General features: G+C 37.8%; 1 protein-coding gene across 1 annotated transcript; it reads left to right on the top strand.

The window, feature by feature from the left end:
* Nucleotides 1-389: 389 nt before the first annotated feature.
* On the top strand, nt 390-18,938 carry LOC127809823 (uncharacterized). The gene is made up of 9 exons (XM_052348954.1): nt 390-613; nt 10,946-11,057; nt 11,140-11,240; nt 13,149-13,274; nt 13,377-13,497; nt 13,585-13,669; nt 16,263-16,376; nt 16,470-16,509; nt 18,355-18,938. The coding sequence occupies exons 1-9, from the start codon at nt 440-442 to the stop codon at nt 18,505-18,507; spliced, it is 1,026 nt and encodes a 341-aa protein (XP_052204914.1). The 5' UTR covers nt 390-439; the 3' UTR covers nt 18,508-18,938.
* Nucleotides 18,939-21,272: the final 2,334 nt, after the last annotated feature.

The raw sequence follows: 21,272 nt of genomic DNA, 5'->3' as shown, positions 1-21,272 counted from the left end.
CTTAATTGTCTTTTATTTTACAGATCTTTAAAAAATTAAAAACTCAAAACGGATACTCTTTTATAATTATAAAATTTAAAATTTCAAACACATTATCATATATTTTATGTTGTCTCTCGTCATATTTTATTAAATTAAAAAAAATTAATAATACTGTTATAAAAACCAAACAGGATATCATTAAAATTCTTAACCGATACTTTAAGTATATTTAAATTTATAAATTCTAAACAAATTTATCAATCGCATTAAATCTAATTATCCGAGTAAAACGACCGGTTAAACAAGATGACAGCATCATTTCCTTGCGTGAAACGACGCCGTAGAAGGAATCTAAGCACGCCACAGTTTACCCGTAGAGAAGCCGACGACTCATCTCTTGCTAGATTTTTACAAGCACAGTTGATGTGAGTGTGAGAGAGAGAGAGAGAGAGAGAGAATGGGTGAAGAAGAGGATCGGCAGAGGGTGAAGAGGATAGCGGCGGCGGCGTACGACTACGACAGCGATCCGAGATGGGCGGAGTACTGGTCCAACATATTTATTCCCCCCCACATGGCCGCCCGCTCCGACATCGTCGACCACTTCAAGCGCAAATTCTACCAGCGTTACATTGTTCGTATAGTCGCTCTGCCCGTCTCTCTACTCTGATTCATTCTTACTTGAATTTTACTGGAGTCAAGTGGAACCCCCAGGTCTCATCTGGGTTTTGATTTGTTGTTTGTTTCGTGGGTCTGAATCTTGAGCATTCTAATTGGTTATTGGAGTGCCTCCATATCCAGATAGATGCTATCTCTATCTTTTTATTCATTCTTGGCTTGATTTTATTGGAGCCTAATGTAAACCCCAGTTTTCATCTGGGTTTCACCTGTTGTTACTTTGTGGGTCAGAATCTTGATTGGTCTATTTAGTTATTGGAGCACCTCCCTCTGTCGAATTAAATGCTATATTGGTCATTCTTGCCTGATTTTGGTTGGAGTCTAGCTAAATCCCCAATTCTCATCTGGGGTTTATTTGCCGCTGCTTTGTGCGTCTGAATCCCGATGATTCTATGTGGTCTGATATGCTCACCCTTTATTTCACTCAAATCATTCATTTTAGCGTAATTTTTTCTTGAATTTGAACGCACCCCCTTTCCCCCTTTTCTCACATAAGTTCACTGTTTGTTTTTTTTGCTTCTTGGTTCCATCAGTCTTGTTAGTTTTTAGAGCATTGACGTTGATTTTTATAGAACTGTAGTTGGGAATCATTGATATAGACTGGATTCTGTCTGTTTTACTGTGTCAGTTCGGTTCTTGCTCTCGTTCTGCTATTTCTTTATTTTTTTCTAAAACAATATTTTTATTTTTTGACGCACCGTGTAGCGCGAGTGTGAAGAAAACACACCAAAATAAACTCTTGAAAGAGCAAACTTCAATGGCCGAAGCTTGACTTTCAAGAAGACGCAAAAACAAGACTGTTTTGCTCAAAAAACCCAAATAGGTTGCTGAAATTTGATTAAGAAAAACTTGATTACAAACTCTAGATTCTAGGCATATTTATAGTATTTGGCTAATCCAAATCTATCTAATATTTGTAAAATAAAATCCAACTAGAATTCTAATAGAAATAAATCATAATCCAACATGAAATAGAATTCTAAATCAAGTAGAATTCTAAAAACTTAAGAAGTATTAAAATAATATAAAGTAGAATCTTAAACCAAATAGAATTCTAAAACTTAAGAAGTATTAAAATATTGTTTTGGCGTGGTCGGGTCGGCTTTGGGCCGGGTCTTGATTGGTGACCGCATCATTCACCTCCACTTGAGAAGAATTCGTCCTCGAATTATGATCTGGGTATGATAACTCAACGTCCGACAAATACAAAGAAATATCAGCAACATTGAATGTTTTGGAAATACCCATATGATTTGGCAAATCCACAACATAAGCATTATCATTGATCTTCTTTGTAATCTTGTAAGGACCATACTTCTTTGGCTTGAGCTTATTCTGTTGTCCTGTAGGAATCTGTTCCTTCTTCAAGAATATCATGACTTCATCTCCAACCGCAAATACCTTGTGCTTCCTATGCTTGTCAGCTGCTGCCTTGTACTTCTTATTCGCCTCGTGCAACTTTTGCTTGACATCTTCCTGAACTACTTGAACGTGTTCGGCTAAGTCACTAGCTACAACACTGAAACCTGGTACCTTTGGTAATTTTACCAAATCCAATGCATGATTAGGAACTTTCATGTATACGATAGAGAATGGTGATCTTCCTGTTGAGCTATGCATGGCGTTGTTGTAGGCAAATTCCGTTTGAGCTATGACTAGATCCCATTGTCTTGGCTTATCTTTGCAAACACTGCGAATCAGATTTTCTAAGGTACGATTCATCACCTCTGTCTGTCCATCAGTCTGAGAATGTGCTGTGCTACTGAAATTCAAAGATGAATCGAACATTCTCCACAAGGTAATCTAGAATTGACTCAAAAACCTTGTATCACGATCCGAAGTAATAGTTTTAGGGACTCCATGTAGTCTAACAATCTCCTTGAAAAACAGTTTGGCTGTAGCTACTGCATCTGTTGTCTTCTTGCATGGGAGAAAGTGCGCCATCTTGGAAAACCTGTCAACCACTACAAAAACAGAATCCATACCTCGTTGGGTTCGCGGTAGACCCAACACGAAGTCCATAGACAAATCTTCCCAAATAGCATTGGGAACAAGCAGTGGCATGTAGAGACCAGCGTTAGAAGAGTGCCCCTTAGTTGTTTGACATATATAACACCTCGCCACAATAATAGAAACATCTCTCCTTGCTCTTGGCCAATAATACCTTCCCATAACAGCTTCAATGGTCTTGTCTCTGCCAAGATGCCCTGCTAAGCCACCACCATGCAAATCTTGAATAATTTTCTCACGAAGAGATGTGCAAGGGATGCACAACTAATTTCCCTTCATGAGAAACCCATCATGCACATAGAAATCTCCTGATGGTTGTTGAGACATGCATTGTTCCCACACATGTTTGAAATCCTCATCTGTCGCATATAATTCTTTCAAACGCTCAAACCCAACAATCTCAACACTAAGGGTCTTGATCAAATCCACACGCCTACTCAAAGCGTCTGCCACTCGATTATGCTGTCCCGACTTATGTACAATTTTATATGGAAATTTATCAATAAAGCAGACCATCTAGCATGCATATCACTCCTCAATTGCCTTTGGCTACTCAAGTACTTAAGAGCTTGGTGATCCGTGTAAAGAACAAATTCTTTGGCAATCAAGTAATGTTCCCATATCTTAAGAGTGCATAAAACTCCTTATCATAAGTAGACCACTTTCTTCTGGCTTCACACAACTTCTCACTGAAAAATGCAATTAGTCTCTTCTCTTGGGACAACATAGCACCTATACCCACTCCACTCGCATCACATTCAACCTCAAACAATTTGTCAAAGCTTGGTAAAGCTAAGACAGGAGCGGTACATAATTTATTTTTTATCAAGGTGAAACTTTGCTCTTGTTCTTCACCCCAATAGAACTTTCCTTTCTTTAAACACTCAGTAATTGGAGCCACAATACTACTAAAGTGTTTGATAAACCGCTTATAAAAAGTTGCTAACCCATGGAAACTTTGCACATCACTGACATTTTTAGGAGTTGGCCACTCTCTAATAGCTCGCACTTTTTCCTCATCTACCTTTACGCCCTCTTTACTTATAACAAAGTCCAAGAACAACAAGCTCTCACTCATAAAAGTACACTTCTTCAAATTAGCATAAAGTTTGTTTTCCCTCAACACCTCTCGAATATGCCCCTCATGCTCATTAATAGACTTACTGTATATCAAAATATCATCAAAATACACCACAACGAATTTACCAATGAAAGGGCGTAATACTTGGTTCATTAGTCTCATGAAAGTGCTTGGTGCATTGGTTAGTTCAAAGGGCATGACTAACCACTCAAACAACCCATCTCTCGTCTTGAAAGCTGTCTTCCACTCATCTCCAGATCGAATTCTGATTTGATGATAACCACTTCTAATATCAATTTTGGTAAAAATCACAGTCCCATCAAGTTGATCAAGCATGTCGTCGAGCCTAGGAATTGGAAATTTGTACCCAATAGTAATTTTGTTGATGGCTCTACTGTCAACACACATCCTCCAACTCCCATCTTCTTTGGTGTCAATAATGCTGGCACTGCACATGGACTCATGCTAGTCTGAATGTGCCCTTTTCTTAACAATTCCTCTACCTGCTCACACAAAATCTCATTCTCCCTAAGACTCATCATGTAGTGTGGTAGGTTAGGCAAGCTAGCACCAGGAACCAAGTCAATGTGGTGTTGAATATCTCTCATAAGAGGTAGCTCATTAGGCAACTCCTCAGGAACCACATCATGAAATTCCTCCAACAATCCCTGCACCTCCACTGGAATTTGATTCACCTTCAGTAGCTCACTTACACTCTCTCCCTTGATAACCAATAAGTGAACCTCTCGAGTATCCTTACACTCCCTCACAAACTCAGTATGTTTATGTGTAATGGTAAGAAAATTTCGCCCCTCCACTTTAAAAGCTTTGGTTTGATTCTTTTCCACTATGGGTAACAAAATATAACGCACACCTTTTTTCTCAAGCTGATATGTGTTCTTCCTACCCGAGTGCTTAGCATCTACATCAAATTGCCAAGGCCTCCCAAATAAAATATGGCAAGCATCCATATCAACAATATCACAATAGACTTCGTCGGAGTACTTACCAATAGAGAAAGGCACCCTGCAACGTTCATCCACATGTATGCCACCAACTTCTTTGATCCATCCAATCATGTAAGGGCTTTGATGTTTTTCAGGAGTTAACTGCATCTTTGCCACCACGTCTCTTCCTATGATGTTCTCCTGACTTCCACTATCAATAATCAACTCAAAGATTTTTCCTTTCACCGTACACCTTGTGCGAAAAAGCTTATGCCGTTGAGTAGTATCTTCATTCTTTTGAGATAGCATTAACTTCTTCACTACACAGGTATATTGCCCATGTCCATAATCTTTTTCGTCATCCTCCCCATCAGGCCCGCAATATACTTCCTCTTCAGCAACATCTTCCTCTTCCTTTTCTACAATGTTAACTGTTTTCCTCCTTAGACAATCACTAGATCGATGCCCAACCTCATTGCACTTGAAACATTTTAAAAGAATAGGCTTTGCATAAGAATTAGGGGATTTTGGAAGATTAGAAGTAGTACCCCGAATGTTTCCCCCCGTTGTAGCCTTATTAGGGTTGACTGTATGGGGTGGATTGGAGGGTTGCGCTCCTTGAACCGACTTGCCTTTATCAAAAGCTGGTTGTTTATTTTCATTCCCACTATACCGACGATAGTTGTCATTACGAGATCTCTCACTCAACATTAACTCAGCCTTTAAAGCTAACTTCCTTGCTTCTTGCACACTCAGAACCATCTAAACCCCAATTTTATCACGAATAGCAAGCTTCAATCCATTCAAGTAACGAGCTGCTTGTTGATTGTCACTTTCTGACAATTGGTTTCTCTCCGCTAATCGTAAAAACTCAGAGGTATATTCATTCATACTCTTCATTCCCTGTGCACATCTTTGATAAGCTTCAAACATATATTGTTCATAGTCAGAGGGCAAAAACCTACCTCTTAACAGTTACTTCTTTCGTCTCCATGTCTGAACTGGCTGTCGGCCTTCCCTCAATCTCGTTTCTCTTAATCGCTCCCACCAAACAGATGCACCGCCCTTCAACCTGTAAGTCACTAACTTTACTTGTCGTTCATCTGGGATCTCCATATATTCGAAAAAACGGTCAACCTCAGTGATCCAATCCAGGAACCCCTCAATATCAAGATCTCCACTAAAGGTGGGAATATCAACTTTTAGTTTATACTCATCGTTGCCCTAGTGGTTGTGCTGATGCGCATTCCTCCTAACCCCTCTACCACCAGGGTTAGCTATTGCTCGACCAAAATCATCCTCTTCATCACTATCTTCAATCACTGGTCTTCTAGGATTAACAAGGACATGGGTGGTCTTCCCGCTTCGGCTTGATTCACCCAATTGGTTGCTATGTTGCTCCAATCGTTGCTGGATAGTACGAATTACTTCCCGCTGTTCTTCGATTGCTTTCCAAACTGCGGACAACCCCTGATCACTGTCACGAGGCTGGTTGCTACCGTTACCTTCAAGATGGCCATTTGATTGATTGATTAACCGCTCTGATACCACCAGACGCAGCGTGTAGCACGAGTGTGAAGAAAACACACCAAAATAAACACTTGAAAGAGCAAACTTCAATAGCCGAAGCTTGGCTTTCAAGAAGACGCAAAAACAAGACTGTTTTGCTCAGAAAACCCAAATAGGTTGCTGAAATTTGATTAAGAAAAACTTGATTACAAACTCTAGATCCTAGGCATATTTATAGTATTTGGCTAATCCAAATCCATCTAATATTTGTAAAACAAAATCCAACTAGAATCCTAATAGAAATAAATCCTAATCCAACATGAAGTAGAATCCTAAATCAAGTAGAAACATGAAATTGAATCCTAAATCAAGTAGAATTCTAAAAACTTAAGAAGTATTAAAATAACATAAAGTAGAATTCTAAACCAAGTAGAATTCTAAAACTTAAGAAGTATTAAAATATTGTGATAGGCCACCGGTGTACCGAACCTACCAAAGACCAGCAAGCATGAAGGGGAGAATAGGGAATTAGCACATGCAAGTTGTTACAACCAGCATGTGCGCATGGGGGTAGTTTTGTAATCCATAGGTTGAGGGAATAATCTGCATGTGTAAGGGAATTTGGTTAGAGAGGGGCAGAGGAGCAGTATAAGGAGCTGAGAAGAAGAGGGAGAGGGTAGCTAGTTTTTGATAGAAGAATTGGGAGAGTAAGGGCCTCTCGAATGCCTTGGTTTGTTCTTGTTTTCTGCTGAAAAGTATTGGAAACTATTGATATTTGATTATTGTTTGGATTTGCTATTTGGTATCCTATCAATTTGGTATCAGAGCGTTTTGATCCTAATGGTGAACTTGACTGACCCAATCGGTGATTTGGAGGTGAGGGTGGAAGGCATTCCACTAGGAGATGATGTTATGAGGAGTGCGTTTCAAAAGATGGAGAGACACCTAGCGAACCTGCTGTTCGCGAGGATGCGAGCGAGATGGGAAGAACAGGAGCGGGCGAGCAAGAGCAAGAGGAAGAACGATGAGAGACGGGAGGAGCAAGAGAGAGAGAGGAAGGGGAAGCGAGATGAGGAAGACCCACTTGCGGGTTCGCCCTTGACATAGGAGGGAACGCCGGTAGCTGGAGCGAGAAGTGGCGAAGGGGGCAACTGGGTCGATGGTGTCGGAAAGCAGGAGTACCGTGGGAGACGCCCGGAAATACCCATCTTCGAGGGAGATGATCCAAATGGCTGGGTCTTTGGGGCTGAGCGCTACTTCATTGTGAACCAGTTGTCTGATGTGGAGAAGCTGGAGACAACGGCCTTATGCGTTGAAGGAGCGGCTCTATCATGGTTCCAGTGGGAGCAGCGAAGGCGACGGGTGAGGAGTTGGGCGGAGCTTAAGGCGACGGGTGAAGAGTTGGGAGTTGCGGTGAAGGGGCTGGTTGTCGAGGAGAAGATGGACTCGGCAGCACTGTGTTTGGAGGGTGTTGCTCTTTCATGGGTTCAGTGCAAGCAACGGAGACGAAGAGTGAGAAGTTGGGAAGAGTTGAAGGGGCTGTTAAGGAATCGCTTAGGGGCCATGCTGGAAGGCGCGGGGGACGAGCTGCATATTGAAGGGGGATTGGCGGTTGAGCAGATGATGGTGTCGCGAGGCACAGTGGTTGCCGACGACGATGGTGTTGGGGAGTTCCACGGCGAGGCAGAAGGGCAGCCAACGATCGATCCATTTAAAAGGCTGTGGACGGCCGAACCAGTGACAACCAAGGAGAGCATCTCGCCGAGGAAGGGGGCGCCATCAATGATCCATGTTGTTTGGGAAGATGGTGCGACTCCTAGCCAGGTTTCTCATAAATTTTACATGGGGTTGGCTGATAATGGAGGGTCCCTCGTGTATTCTCACCATCATGAGGGGGTGGGTGCCTCGCCCAAGGAGGTTGTGATGGTGGAAGGGCAACATGTTTCTAGAAGTCAAGGGCTCAATTTGCATTTTGTTGTGGAGCCCAATGATTTAGAAGCTCCGCTTATGATAAGGGAGTCTTGTTTAAATTCTGATCGACTCCAACATTCTTTTCACTCTTGGGCACAGAGATGTCAGAATGCTAACAGTGCTGAATCTGTTGAAATGCGAAAGGAGGAATTGGTTGATTCTACTCTGTGGGATGAGTTAACAAATTTTGGGCTTTCAAGGGTTGGTCTCATCAACAGCATCGATGATTTATCTGGTCCGACTGTTAGTGGGACATTGCTATTGGGAGAAAATGAACCTCAGTTAACTGCATCTAAGCATCAGCGAGAAAGACGAAAGAAATGGTCTACTGTTGGAACACCTGACCATTTGGCTCTCGAGATTCTCTTAGGGACAAGGCATGGTGCAACTGCGGATTGGTGGTCTGTGGGTATCATTCTATTTGAGCTGATTGTTGGTATCCCACCTTTTAATGCTGAGCATCCTCAAATAATAACTGATAATATTCTCAACCGAAAGATACCTTGGCCCTGGGTACTTGAAGAAATGAGCTATGAAGCCCAATATCTCATTGATCAGTTATTAACCGAAGATCCTCATCAGAGACTAGGAGCAGGAGGAGCCTCGGAGGTGAAGCAGCATGCATTTTTCAGAGATATTAACTGGGACACCCTTGCTAGACAGAAGGCTACTTTTGTTCCTTCATCAGAGAGTGCACTTGACACCAGTTACTTCATGAGCCGATACTCGTGGAATTCTGCAGAGAACATGTTTTTTATGCTACCAGTGAGTTTGAGGACAGTGAGAATGGTAGCACCACTGGTAGTAGCAGTGGTGCAAGCAATCGCCACGATGAACTGGGAGCCCTACGATTCAGCAACAATTTCCTACTTTTCACCTTGAGGACAAGGTGAAAGTGCGGGAGGGGAGTAATGATAGGCCATCGGTGTACCGGACCTACCAAAGACTAGCAAGCATGAAAGGGAGAATAGGGAATTAGCACATGCAAGTTGTTACAACCAGCATGTGCGCATGGGGGTAGTTTTGTAATCCATAGGTTGAGGGAATAATCTGCATGTGCAAGGGAATTTGGTTAGAGAGGGGCAGAGGAGCAGTATAAAGAGCTGAGAAGAAGAGGGAGAGGGTAGCTAGTTTTTGATAGAAGAATTGGGAGAGTAAGGGCCTCTCGAATGCCCTGGTTTGTTCTTGTTTTCTGCTGAAAAGTATTGGAAACTATTGATATTTGATTATTGTTTGGATTTGCTATTTGGTATCCTATCATATTGTTCCGGCGTGGTCAGGTCGGCTTTGGGCCGGGACTTGATTGGTGACTACATCATTTTTGAATCCCTACTGTTTCTTTTATTTTTTATTTTTTATTTTTTATCAATGTGTGCTTTGTGTGCGGCATGCGTGCGCATTATTTCATTTTTTAAGTTTCAGTAGTAATCTAAGATGTGGAATATCAATATGGTGGCAAACGAATTGATTCATCACATAAAATAATTTTTAGAAATCAAATTAATTTTTGAAATTTTATATAAATTGATCAAGTAATTGGCATCCTTTACCCCATCAGGATGGGGAATTCATTAAATTACCTGACAGGGATGGAGGAAGGGTCCTCAGTTTGAACAAAGTCTATTGCCATTCGTAGCTATGGACCATTATACCTTTTTGGGCAATTCATTGTATTTTTGTCTTATGTCAACATTTTCTGTTTAATCTCACTCGTGGCTATCTAAAGGACAGGGAGCATTTGATACAACTTTTCAAAAGCAGTAGTATTTAAAGCAAATCTCCACAGTGAACTGTATATTTTACCCTCAAATATTTATTTGAAAGGGACAAACAGCTTCCCTGTTGAATACACATCTGGGATGCAGATAAGTTGCATCCCTGTACCACCATACCACTGTCATACCAGCCGGTGCTCCAACCAAAAGGGAAACAACCATTTCTTGTATCAGTTTCTTTTGGGTATGGTATGTATCGGCCAGTGCCAGCCAGTATGGAATGAAATCCATAACAGTGGTTTCCGATGTTATTCCTTAATTTTGTAGTGAATCTAATCTTGATGTAACCTTTTTTGGCCTCGGTGGTGTTATCATCTTCCAATTTGAAATTTCTGATTTTTTTCTTTTTTAATCCATTCCTTTTTGTTGTTCTTACTTGGTTATCCTTGGGATTTTTCTGGTTGTTAATGATTGGCTACAGGCAATATAATCTCTTAGTATCCTATTTCTATTAATTGTTTGATTTTCTTGCTTCTTAATGGTGACATGGGAATCCTATTTAAGTTGTGAACACTTTGCTTTAGAAGCTTTAATTGTTGTATGCACCTGATTAGATTTATTGGAGTTCTTTCTATTATTTTTCTTTTCACTTTTGTATGATTTTCACGAGTAATGGTTGTCTCACTGTTTATGCTCATTCTTGTTTTATAGGATGCTTATTTTCAATATGTGGCATCATTATATTTTGACTCTCTTGAGATAATGCTTATTGTTTGTTTATCCCCCATTATTCTGTTATGGTATTGAATGCTTGTCTGGTCTTTTAGTTCCTTGATTGTATTGGTTATGTCTGGAAACATCATTATTGAACATGAGTTTGTTTCTCCTGCTGATTATTTAATGATCCTCTGGGTACATTTCTTTACTCCCCACACACACACATGTATGCATATTGCATAGTTAGAAATGTTCATTATTTAACTGGTTGTTTGGGCTTTTGCTTATGGGATTTTGATTTTTGTTGATGCCACTGGGGGGGAAAAATTTGCATGCAGGATCCTGATCTTGTAGTTGAGGCAATGGCTCCAAGCGGTTCCTCTCAGGCAGCAAGGCCGACAGTATCTTCATCTGCAACTCCAAATAACCAAGCACGACCTCGTAACTCTGGTAGAACACTTTTGGTTCTTCTGTATAATTTAAGAAACACAATGAAGAATCTTATTTCTTATTGAACTGAACTGTGTTGTAGGATCAACTACTAGAACATCTGGGTCATCATCAACTGCAACTCCGCCACCAACTTCTCTGCGTTGGGATTGGCAAACCATTCAATTTTCTGTCAATGCCTGGGTATGATCCTAAATAGTAAATAAATATGAGTGAACATGCATTTGCATGGGATTCTGTGAAAGGATTCGAGACAAGTTTTGTTTGTGGGAGTATTTGGAGAATAGTTGTCAGTGGTCACTTTCTGTCAGACAGCCTAACTTGACCAATTCCTACAAGCTGTATTGTAGATGAGCATTGGCTGTATGTATCGATCTAATCAGCTGAATTTTATGCAATATTCAGTTATAATGCAATTTTTCATTTGCAGTTACACAGATAATGGCAACACTATAGTCAAAGTTGGAGCCGAGTGATTTTTTATTTAGTTTCATTCCAATGTCATTGCCTACCTTGTTTACCCATACATGAATTTAATTAGATCTGCATTTGCTGGGTTGGAAACTTATTTTTCATAATCTTTTTCTTTCTTTTTGTTTTTTGGTGGCGGGGGATAATCCCATTGGGTGGGAAAATGATGTGATAAGAGTTGTTTAATTTGATATAGAACTTGCTTTGTACTATTAGTAGCGGATTCAGTTCTTGCCTCGTGACTTTGTCACTTATTGGCTGATATTTTTCCTTAAGTTCGCTTCTTCCATCAATCCATGTTGGTCTTACCTACATTGTAGTGAAAATTTCTCATTTTCTGCAAGTTTTATGGCTCTACAGTTCTTTTTGAGATGAATGTTACTGTTCTTTTCTAAAATCTTTATATCTTATTTTGGTTTTATTTTGGATCAATTTTTCAAAAAGATGAAAGATTTTTGAGGATGTTACTCACAAAATCAAGGTTGGATGGTTAAGAGTAGAGTGATTCTACTATTTTATGCAATTGTAAAATCCCTTCATAACTAAAAGAAAAGTTTTATCAAACAACTATAAGACTGACACTATTTTATGTCAGAGTATTGGGCAGTAAAGCATCAGCATGCATAAGTATGAGCATAATTGAGATAAGAATATTATTACATGTGTGGCCATGCAAAAAAGAAAAAGACAATCAGAAAGGAGATTATTCATAATAAGATCAGAGGGGCCTACTGAAGAAAAGATGTGCAAGGTGCATTTAAGATGGTTTGAACACATGCAAAGCAGACCAGTAAATGCACCCCTGTAGAGAGAATGGAATAGAAGAAACTTATAGCAAAAGGGATAGAGAATAGATTTAAAAAGAAAAGGAAAGAAAAAAAAGAAACCTATATGAAAAGTTTAAGGCACGGCATCAGACATAATAGGTTTACACAAAGCATAATCATGGATAGAGATGATTGATGAGTTAGGATCCATGTAGCCAATCCCACCACTTGGAATTAAAACTTGGTGTTTTGTATTGTGTTGCCATGTTTTGATATATGCTGTTTTAGTTAGAACAAGTTAGAGCATGAACTTCAAGCTATAGTTATTTGTGCCACCAAAAAAAGAGAGAAAGGAATCATAATCTAAACTAAAGAGTCCTGTGCTATCTAAAAAAACTAAAGAAACCTGTCTGCTAAGTTTTATATGCTCTAATTTCTTCTGAACAGCATCTTCTTTATGGCGTGTTACCTCTAGTTATATATTGCTTTTCCATAGGCCTGAATATCCATGACTGTTATACTTTACTTTTGGAACTCCAATACCTTTTCCTTTATTTTCATTACTAAGTTTATTTTCCAGTATTTAATTGGACGAAATAAAACGTTTTAAAAAGAAAAAAGAATAAAAAATGGTATTGGACAAAGTGTTTATTGCAATTTAACAATTCCCAGGAAATGGTCATTCTTACAGGTGGGGTGGGTAGCCAAGTTCATGATCCTGCCTTTGATTTATTCGACATGCTATAACTGATTGTTATATTTAAATAATTCTTATTAATAATATTGTCATATTATTAGGCTTGCTTAATGCCTAGCCTTTCATTAATTCTTGATTCATGCCTTTCTCCTTCAGGTATTTGTGGTGGCCGTGCTTGCAATAACTCCTCTTGTACCTAGAAATCTATCAAATAGGGCATACCGGCTTTCCTTTATGGGAACTGCATTTTCTTCAGTGTACTCCTTGTATTCTCTATATGGGGTAATATTTGACCTTCCAGACTGAATGATTTCTGATTATTTACTTAATTTGAGTTACAATGATATTACCAGTCTTAGCTAACTAATCTGTCATTGACTGCAGAAACCTAGGGCATGGAATTTGCAGGCAGTTCAATTGTGGTTCCAGTCTGTGATTGCCACCAAGGATTTTATTTACTTTGTTTACTGCCTTACCTTTGTCACTTCCCATCTTTATCTCAAATGTTAGTATCAGGTGTTTCATGTTGCATTTTTGGAAATTGCTTGTTTCTTTTTCATCCATTTTATATTGATTCTGAAATTTGTCACAGTTGCTTTGATTCCCATTTTGTGCCGATCTCTAGAGCTTGTTGCCAAGTTCCTTAGACGTAATTTCAGTCGTTCTTCTTTGTACAGGTACGATATTTGTTATTCATTGTTGCAACAAATTTTCATCTACTTTTTACTTCGATTCAATTGGTTTGGCTGTTGCTTCTATTTGTTACTGTTGGAATCTAAGGGGGTTAAGATATTGGCAATGAAGGGTTTCTCCCCCCTCCCAAGTTTTTTATATTGTCTTCAGCTTGAAAATAAAAGGGTTTACTTATATGTCTGAATTTTCCTATTCTTTTTCTTTTCTTTTTTTTTGGTTCATAAGGGAATGATTTGCTTTTGTTTGGTTGATTTATTGTGATCTTTATAATATGGCGTTCTAGGTCATATCATCCATTTCTTTTTCGTGTTCTCTATTGCCTTTTGGAAAGAGCAATAAATCAATTTCTCATTTCATTTGTGTATGACTGCTTTACCTGCAGTGGAGACTTGATCAGGAGATCTTTCCCTCTACCAGGTTTTTTCTTTTTTTTTTGCTTGGCCCTTCTACCAGGTTTTGACACAAAAAGCCTGTCTGGGAATTGACAACAGCTGCCTGCATGGACTGTGTACTTGCTTGGAGCTTTTGGTTAATAAATAAAAACTTGCTTCTTGCTTCCCCATTTTAAGAGATAGAAGATAAGCTCTATGACTATATAAAGAAAAGTGTTAAAATTGACTTGGAAACCTAATGGCCTATTTACTTGTGGAGAATGTTTTCTGTTTACCATCTCCAGTTTTTATTTCTGTTTCCATGTTTCCATTTCTACAGAAAATTAGATAAAAATGGAAAACACGGTCATTTATTAAATATGAACCCTGTTTTAGACTTTTGAAAACAAGAGAAAAAGGATATGCGGCTTGGAGTATTTGAAGCAAGGACTGTTTAGTAGAAAATCGTGTTTTCCCCCAGAAATAAGTGGCAAAACATTATTAAAATTTACAAAGGAAACAGCAGAAAACATTTTTTCTGCTAAACGGAAGCAGAAATTTTCTTTTTTGTTCTGCAGTTTAGAAAAAAAAAACAAATTGTTTTGAACATAGTTTTCAATTTTCTATTTCTGTGGAGATATTTTCTGAAAAACCACTCCAGTTTTCCACAAGTAAACGGCCCCTAAGACTTCTAGATCTTGAGAATTTGGAATCAATGTTTAGCCTGATGGTCAAAAGGTAGGGAAGGGGATTAGGGTGGGACTAACTTGATTTGCTAGGATTTTTGGGATTAGCAGTTTGACATTTTTAGAACATAGTAATTGGATATTTTTCTAAAAGAAGAAGTAGAAGATAGGAAAAAAGGCATTTCACTTTTGCAATAGTGAGACAAATTAGCACAAATGCAACCTTACATTCTAATAACTACCTCCTTACAATAGAAGAATTACATAAATGTTTATACAGTGCTAGTTTTCCTCATTCTGTTGTGCTAGCTTCTGATAGTAAGGCTGTCTTGTTTTCATGTTTTTGTGGTTGAGAGAATATTCCTCTTCTTGTCTTTTATTTTTTATTTTGTTTTTGAGCCAACTTACAATAAGCAAAGCCCTTTGTGTGTGTGTGTTTTCTAAAGATCACTTGAAATGCAATCATTAACACATCACCAGTGTTCTAAAAGGCAGCCTAGGCGGCCGCGTAGGCGCTAGGCGGCCCCTGGCCACCACGAATACCTTCAAATTGCACCCTTAGGCGCCTGATTAATTGGGCTTGGGCGGCGCCTAGGCAGCCGATGCGACCAAGGCGATGCCTCCCAAACGTGTTTTTTGTGTCCGATTTTCCCCTTTTATATCCTCTCCTTTCGTGACTCGTGGTTTGGGATCGTCTGTCACTCGACTCCATCTCCATCCCATATCAAATGGATGGATCTAAGATCTGACAACTGGATTTGAGTAACGATGATGGAACAACTGGATCTAGTGGTGCTATAGGAAGGAGACGGTGATGGAACAACGGTGAAGCAGTGGTGACGATGGCCAATTGGCATGGGTCGGCTTGGGCTGTGGTCGCACTGTAGTCGACGATGGTAGTGATCACCGAAAAAGAGTAAACATGATATAAGCTCCTGCCCCTGCTAGGCTCTGATGAGAGCTGAGCATATGATTTGTTTATAACTTTATATATATATATATATAATAATTCTAACAATATATAGATATAAGTGATATATCATATAAGTGATCTGTTTATAACTTTATATATATATATATTTGTTTATATATATATGAACATATATGTATGTTTGTGTATTTGAGATAATATAAATTTTATTTAAATAATTTTTTTATACACCGCCTAGGCAGTTTAGGCGCTAGGCCCTAGCCTGGCGCCCGACTAGTGCTTAATGCGTTTTAGAACACTGCACGTCACTTTTAGTGCAAGATTAGGTGACCACTTCCTCCTTTCAGCTTTTTGGATACATGGACAAAATTGAACCATCTTGATTACTCTGGCACAATCTTGCAAAAGCACTGCATGCCTCTTATGATATGTATCTTAGGAAACATTGAAAGATTTGTTTCGTTTCTGTCTGTGTTCATGTTGTACATGACTAGAAATTTGCTCTAGGGATGTGGTTAGCTTGATACGTATCTTCTGCTCTTGCATCTGTGTCTCAGTTTTTTTCTTTTTTTGACTTGGTTGTTGACAGGAAGTACTTGGAACAGCTATGTGTCTGGGTAGAATCAAACACAACTACGCTCAATATTCTTTCATCTCAGACAGAGATTGGACTTGGGCTTCTTCTAATTCTTTCTCTGTTCTCGTCAGTAATTCAGCTCAGTTGCCTCTCTGATCTTGCTATTTCTGTTAGTTTTTCCCTTTCCCTTTACTAAATTCAGACTATTTGGACATGCAGGTGGCAACGCAACATAATCCAGACATTTATGTACTGGCAGGTTCATTTTGCTTCTCTTAGTTACAGTACTAAATTTCTGATGTTTAGCCTTTAACATCTTTGTGGATAAAATAAGAGCCTTTGTGAAACCATGGGCTCATACTATATGTTATAAAAGACAGGTAAATGATAGGGAAAATCTTTTGACATGGGCTAATTTTACTATTTTAAACCAATTTTAACAATTTTTTCAATCAATGTCATTTACTTTATTTGGGAAAAAAATACATTCACTTTCATAAATGAATTATATCACAGCATCATCTTTTGTCAAAAATGTGTCAATTTTGTTAATTAAATCCCACATTAGGCAAATTTTGGATGGAATCTCTGTGATATGATTGCAACACTTGTAAAAATATAAGGTGTTGATTGAAAAAATTGTTGAGACAAGTTAAAATAGTAAAATTAGGCAAAAAAAGTTCTCAGGATTTTCCCATCAGTTACCCTAAAAATAATGAAGCTAGGGTTTCTCTTCTCTTATTACCCACCCTCCTTGAGATCTTTGGATCAATAAATTGCATCGAACACATTACACAACACCTATTTCTATTGGAATATTTGTAGGAAATGAATTCAAGGGTTCGGGACGAGATTTATCCTCTTCAGGAGCCTTATTTCCATCTACAAGGAATGTTATTTTTGGGGCTCCCATTGCCTGTATGAGAACCATTCGTTTTTCAGAATTTCCATTCCATTTTCATAAAGATGGAATGGAAATTTCAGCAACACCGTTTGACTTGGTGTTGCTGTTCCAAAAATGCAAAACAGGAAAGGGTTTAAATTCCTTTCCATGTTCATTTCTTTTCATTTCAGCCCAAATCAAACACACCCATTCCAGCATTGTCCCAAACTCCTGCAAACTCAATCACACCTTGGGCCACCACTGTCCATCTTCTTTGTCTCCTCCATCTTCGTCAGCCTTCGTTGTCTCTCTCCCTCCCTCTACAGTAGTGAAAACATTGAAAGAGACTGTCTTCTGTTTTTTTATAGATTTTCTGGAGTTTTGCTCATATAATTTTTTTTTGGAATTTTCTTATTTTTCTGAAAATTTTGCTGAACTTTTGTCTGAATTATTGATGAATTTTTGTAGGTCTTAACAAAATAAAAAAAAATAAATTCTATCATGTTTTCTGAAAAAAAAAAAAACAAGTTAGGAAAATCAAACCTTTTCACTTTTTCATTTTCTTAACAACTTCCAGCAAAATCAAAATATATGTTCAATTCAAATGGGAGCAACACAAATACAATGGAACAGAAAGCTGAAAATGAACACAAAAAAATTAGCAGCATTTTCAAACAGCCACTAGACCTTCCCGAATTGCACCATGGGCATGACTAAGTTATTTTGGTATCACCGTGGATGGAATTTGTAAGTGTACCAGGGTGGTTTGTACATCTCTATTTTGGTGGTTGGGGAGAAAAAGGAGGGGGGGGGGGGGGGGGGGCGGTTATCTCAGATGGACCTTGCTCACCTAGCAAGCAATCTTCTACATGTCAAATTGCATACACCTTGCTTTATTATTTTCCAGGTTTTGATGTTGATCTAACAATATTATTGTGCTAACTATGAAAACCTTGACACACGCTAACTAAAAAAAAGCTTGACACAGGCAATTGTTGAATTATTAACATGCTTTCTTATCCATGAAACCTAACAAGAGTAATATTTGGACTGCACAATCTTTGCTGGATTTGATGTTTTTGATGTTTTCAGTACTGATAACATCAATGCTCAAGAAAGCAAAAGGCTATATGGTTTGCATGCACCAAAACTAAAATTATTTTATGGGATTACATTTCTTTAGTTAAACCCTGATTAGCTTTCTGCATTTCTTTTTGGCAGCTGTTAAAGCTCATGTATCATGCCCCCATGTCTGCTGGTTATCATCAAAGTACATGGGCTAAGATCGGGAGGACTGTTCTCCCACTCATCCACCGTTATGCGCCATTCCTTAACACTCCAATTTCTGCTGTTCAGAGGTGGTGGTTCCGGTGAAAATCTTGGAGAGAACAAACAGGAAAAACAAGTATCTGATACAGCATCATGCAGGCTTCATAGGCAGTGTCAGAATTTTGTTTATTTCACTAATTAGCTTTCTTGACTACAATTTGCTGATTAGCCCTCTACTACCAATCTTTCGAAACACAAAAATGTCACCTATCTTGATATACACACACTGGGGTCGATCCAAGAGGCCTCTCCTCTCTTGATTGTATGTTGACATTGAATTGTCACAGAATACATGTCTCAGTATTTTTTGTGGTTTCCAGACATTTAATTGATCCTGGAGGTCCAGGCTTGGTTGTTTTGATCATTTTCTGGTCATTGTGTTGTTGCTGCTTCTGCATCTGTATCCATTGTAGTGAAGCCAGGGTGTGGAAGTTCTGATTCTAAACTCAATGAGATAAAACTGTCTTTTTGGACCATGTTTTGTAGCTATATTGGTGCTGCTTGTGAGCTCCACACTCATGTGGTGAGGCACTGAATTTAAGTGTTTTTTCTGAATTTAAGTGTTTTTTCATGTTCAATTAATTGGTTTGTTTTTTCATTTTTAGTGATTGGGTCCATTGATATGTACCTGATGAAATTATGATTGTTGATTAGGTGTCTCTCTGGAATTCTATGTAGGGAATACAGTACTGGTTCTTAGTTTGGTTCTGGTTTTTGTTTTGTATACTAATTCTATACTAATAAAGAATGAAAAGGCTATTTGGACATTTAATAGTGACTATGATTGTATCGATGTATTGTATATTTAGATTGATTAAATATTTAGTATAATGTATTGATGTAGGAGAGTCACATGAAATGTCACTCGTAAATGTTCAAATACCATTTTGAAACATAGAAATAACAAACTTGAAAATAAATAAATTCATATATCTTTTTCAATTGTATAACTCCTTTTCAATAAACTTCATAATAAGTCTTTAAATTTTGTATTTTGTAATAAATTGATTGATATATTTTAATTTTTGTCATTGCAATTATTAAATTTTAATTTAATGTCTTCTAGTTTTTGTATGAAATTTCATTAACAATAATTAATGTGATATATTATAATATAATTTTAGTAATTATTTAATATTAAATTTTATATAAACCTCACAATTAAAAACTTATATTCATGTGTATTATATTAATTTTTAACATAATTTAATAAAAAGTAAAAAAGATTGAATTGTAAGAAAAATTATAATTTAGTGCTTGTGATGATAAAAATAAAATGGGTTAAATTTATATTTTTATTTCTATATTTTATATTTTTTACGATTATTTGAATTTTTTACTATTTCAATTACACCCTTATAACTATATTTTTGAATCAATTTAATTCTTGAACTTTGACCTTTTTTCATATGCTAACTCAATTTTTTTATTATTTCGATTATACCTTTATAACTATATTTTTGAATCAATTTAATTCTTATAGTTTGATGTGATAAAGAAATGAAAGTTAAAATAACTTATCTTTATTTTTTTTACCCGTTAAAATATAGAGATTAAATTAACTCAAGAATGCAAGTACATGGGTGTAATTTAAGTAAAAAAATTAAGCTACCACACAAAAATATGTTAAAGTACAATGGTTAAATTAATTCAAAAATATAGATTTAATAGTATAATTAAAATAATAAAAAATTTTAAATAATCATACAATAAAATATAAAAATACAAGAATAAAAATATGTGTTTGATAAATAAAATGTGGTGATGAATTTATAGATAATTCTACACGAACAAAAAGGTGAGCAACTTGGTGGACAATTCCAAGTTCTCGCGATATTTTGACACCAAAATATTACAAGAATTTGGCATGTTTTTGAATTAATTTTTTATCTTTGCCCGCCCATTTTCAAACCCACTCTCTCTCTCAAAATCACCCTCTCTCAAGCTAACTCTTTCTCTCAAACCCATCCCCTCGGGTTGCAACCTCCGCCATCGCCCCACCCTTGCCCCACCACTACAACAAGCACCGTCATCGCTCCCCCATCCAGTCGAGCATGGTTCGCGGTCGCCTCTCTCTCAGCCCTCTGTCAGTGACACCATTTCACCCCCACCTGTCGTCATCCCTCCCTTCGCCAAGAGCAACTATCGCCTAAACTTTCACCTATTCTCTCTTTCTCTCACCCTCGACCTTGAGGGAGGAATGCACCACCACCGCCCAAGGATGGCGCCTATGCCATTGCCCGCCCCCCACACCACCACTCGGACTGCCACCGTCGGCCCCCTACCACTGCACCATTTATCACCTACACCTTGTTAACCTCGGCTTTGAGAGAAAAACCCGCCATCGTCATCGCCTACCATCTCCCTGCCACCGTCGCTTGCACCACCATCTTCCCCACCAACGTCGTCACACCCACCCCGTCGGCTACAGAAACCCTTGATTGAATGATCTTTGTTTTGTTTTTTTACTTATTTAAGAAATGTAATTTTAATACAAAATAAGAGATGATTTTAAGATATAATTGGTACTGTTGTAGTGAGTTGGTATTTAACATGATCCTAAATGAGAAAATAAATTATTTAATTGCTTGTGTGATCTTATTATATATATTTAATATTAACATTTTTAATGGCAATCATCAAGATTGCTATCATTATATCTGATTGCAAAATAATAAGAAAAAGATTGTTGTTATATTTGATTGTAAAATAATAAGAAAATATATCTAATTATATTGGATTTGATCTTAGAAATTCTAAATTTGACTTCAATTTATTTTACACTAATTTTTAACTCTATCAAAGAGTCA

This window comes from Diospyros lotus, chromosome 9, assembly GCF_014633365.1.
Source record: "Diospyros lotus cultivar Yz01 chromosome 9, ASM1463336v1, whole genome shotgun sequence".
NCBI classification, from domain to species: Eukaryota; Viridiplantae; Streptophyta; class Magnoliopsida; order Ericales; family Ebenaceae; genus Diospyros; species Diospyros lotus.
Note: the sequence above shows the minus strand (reverse complement) of the source record. Positions and strands in the feature narration are given on the sequence as shown.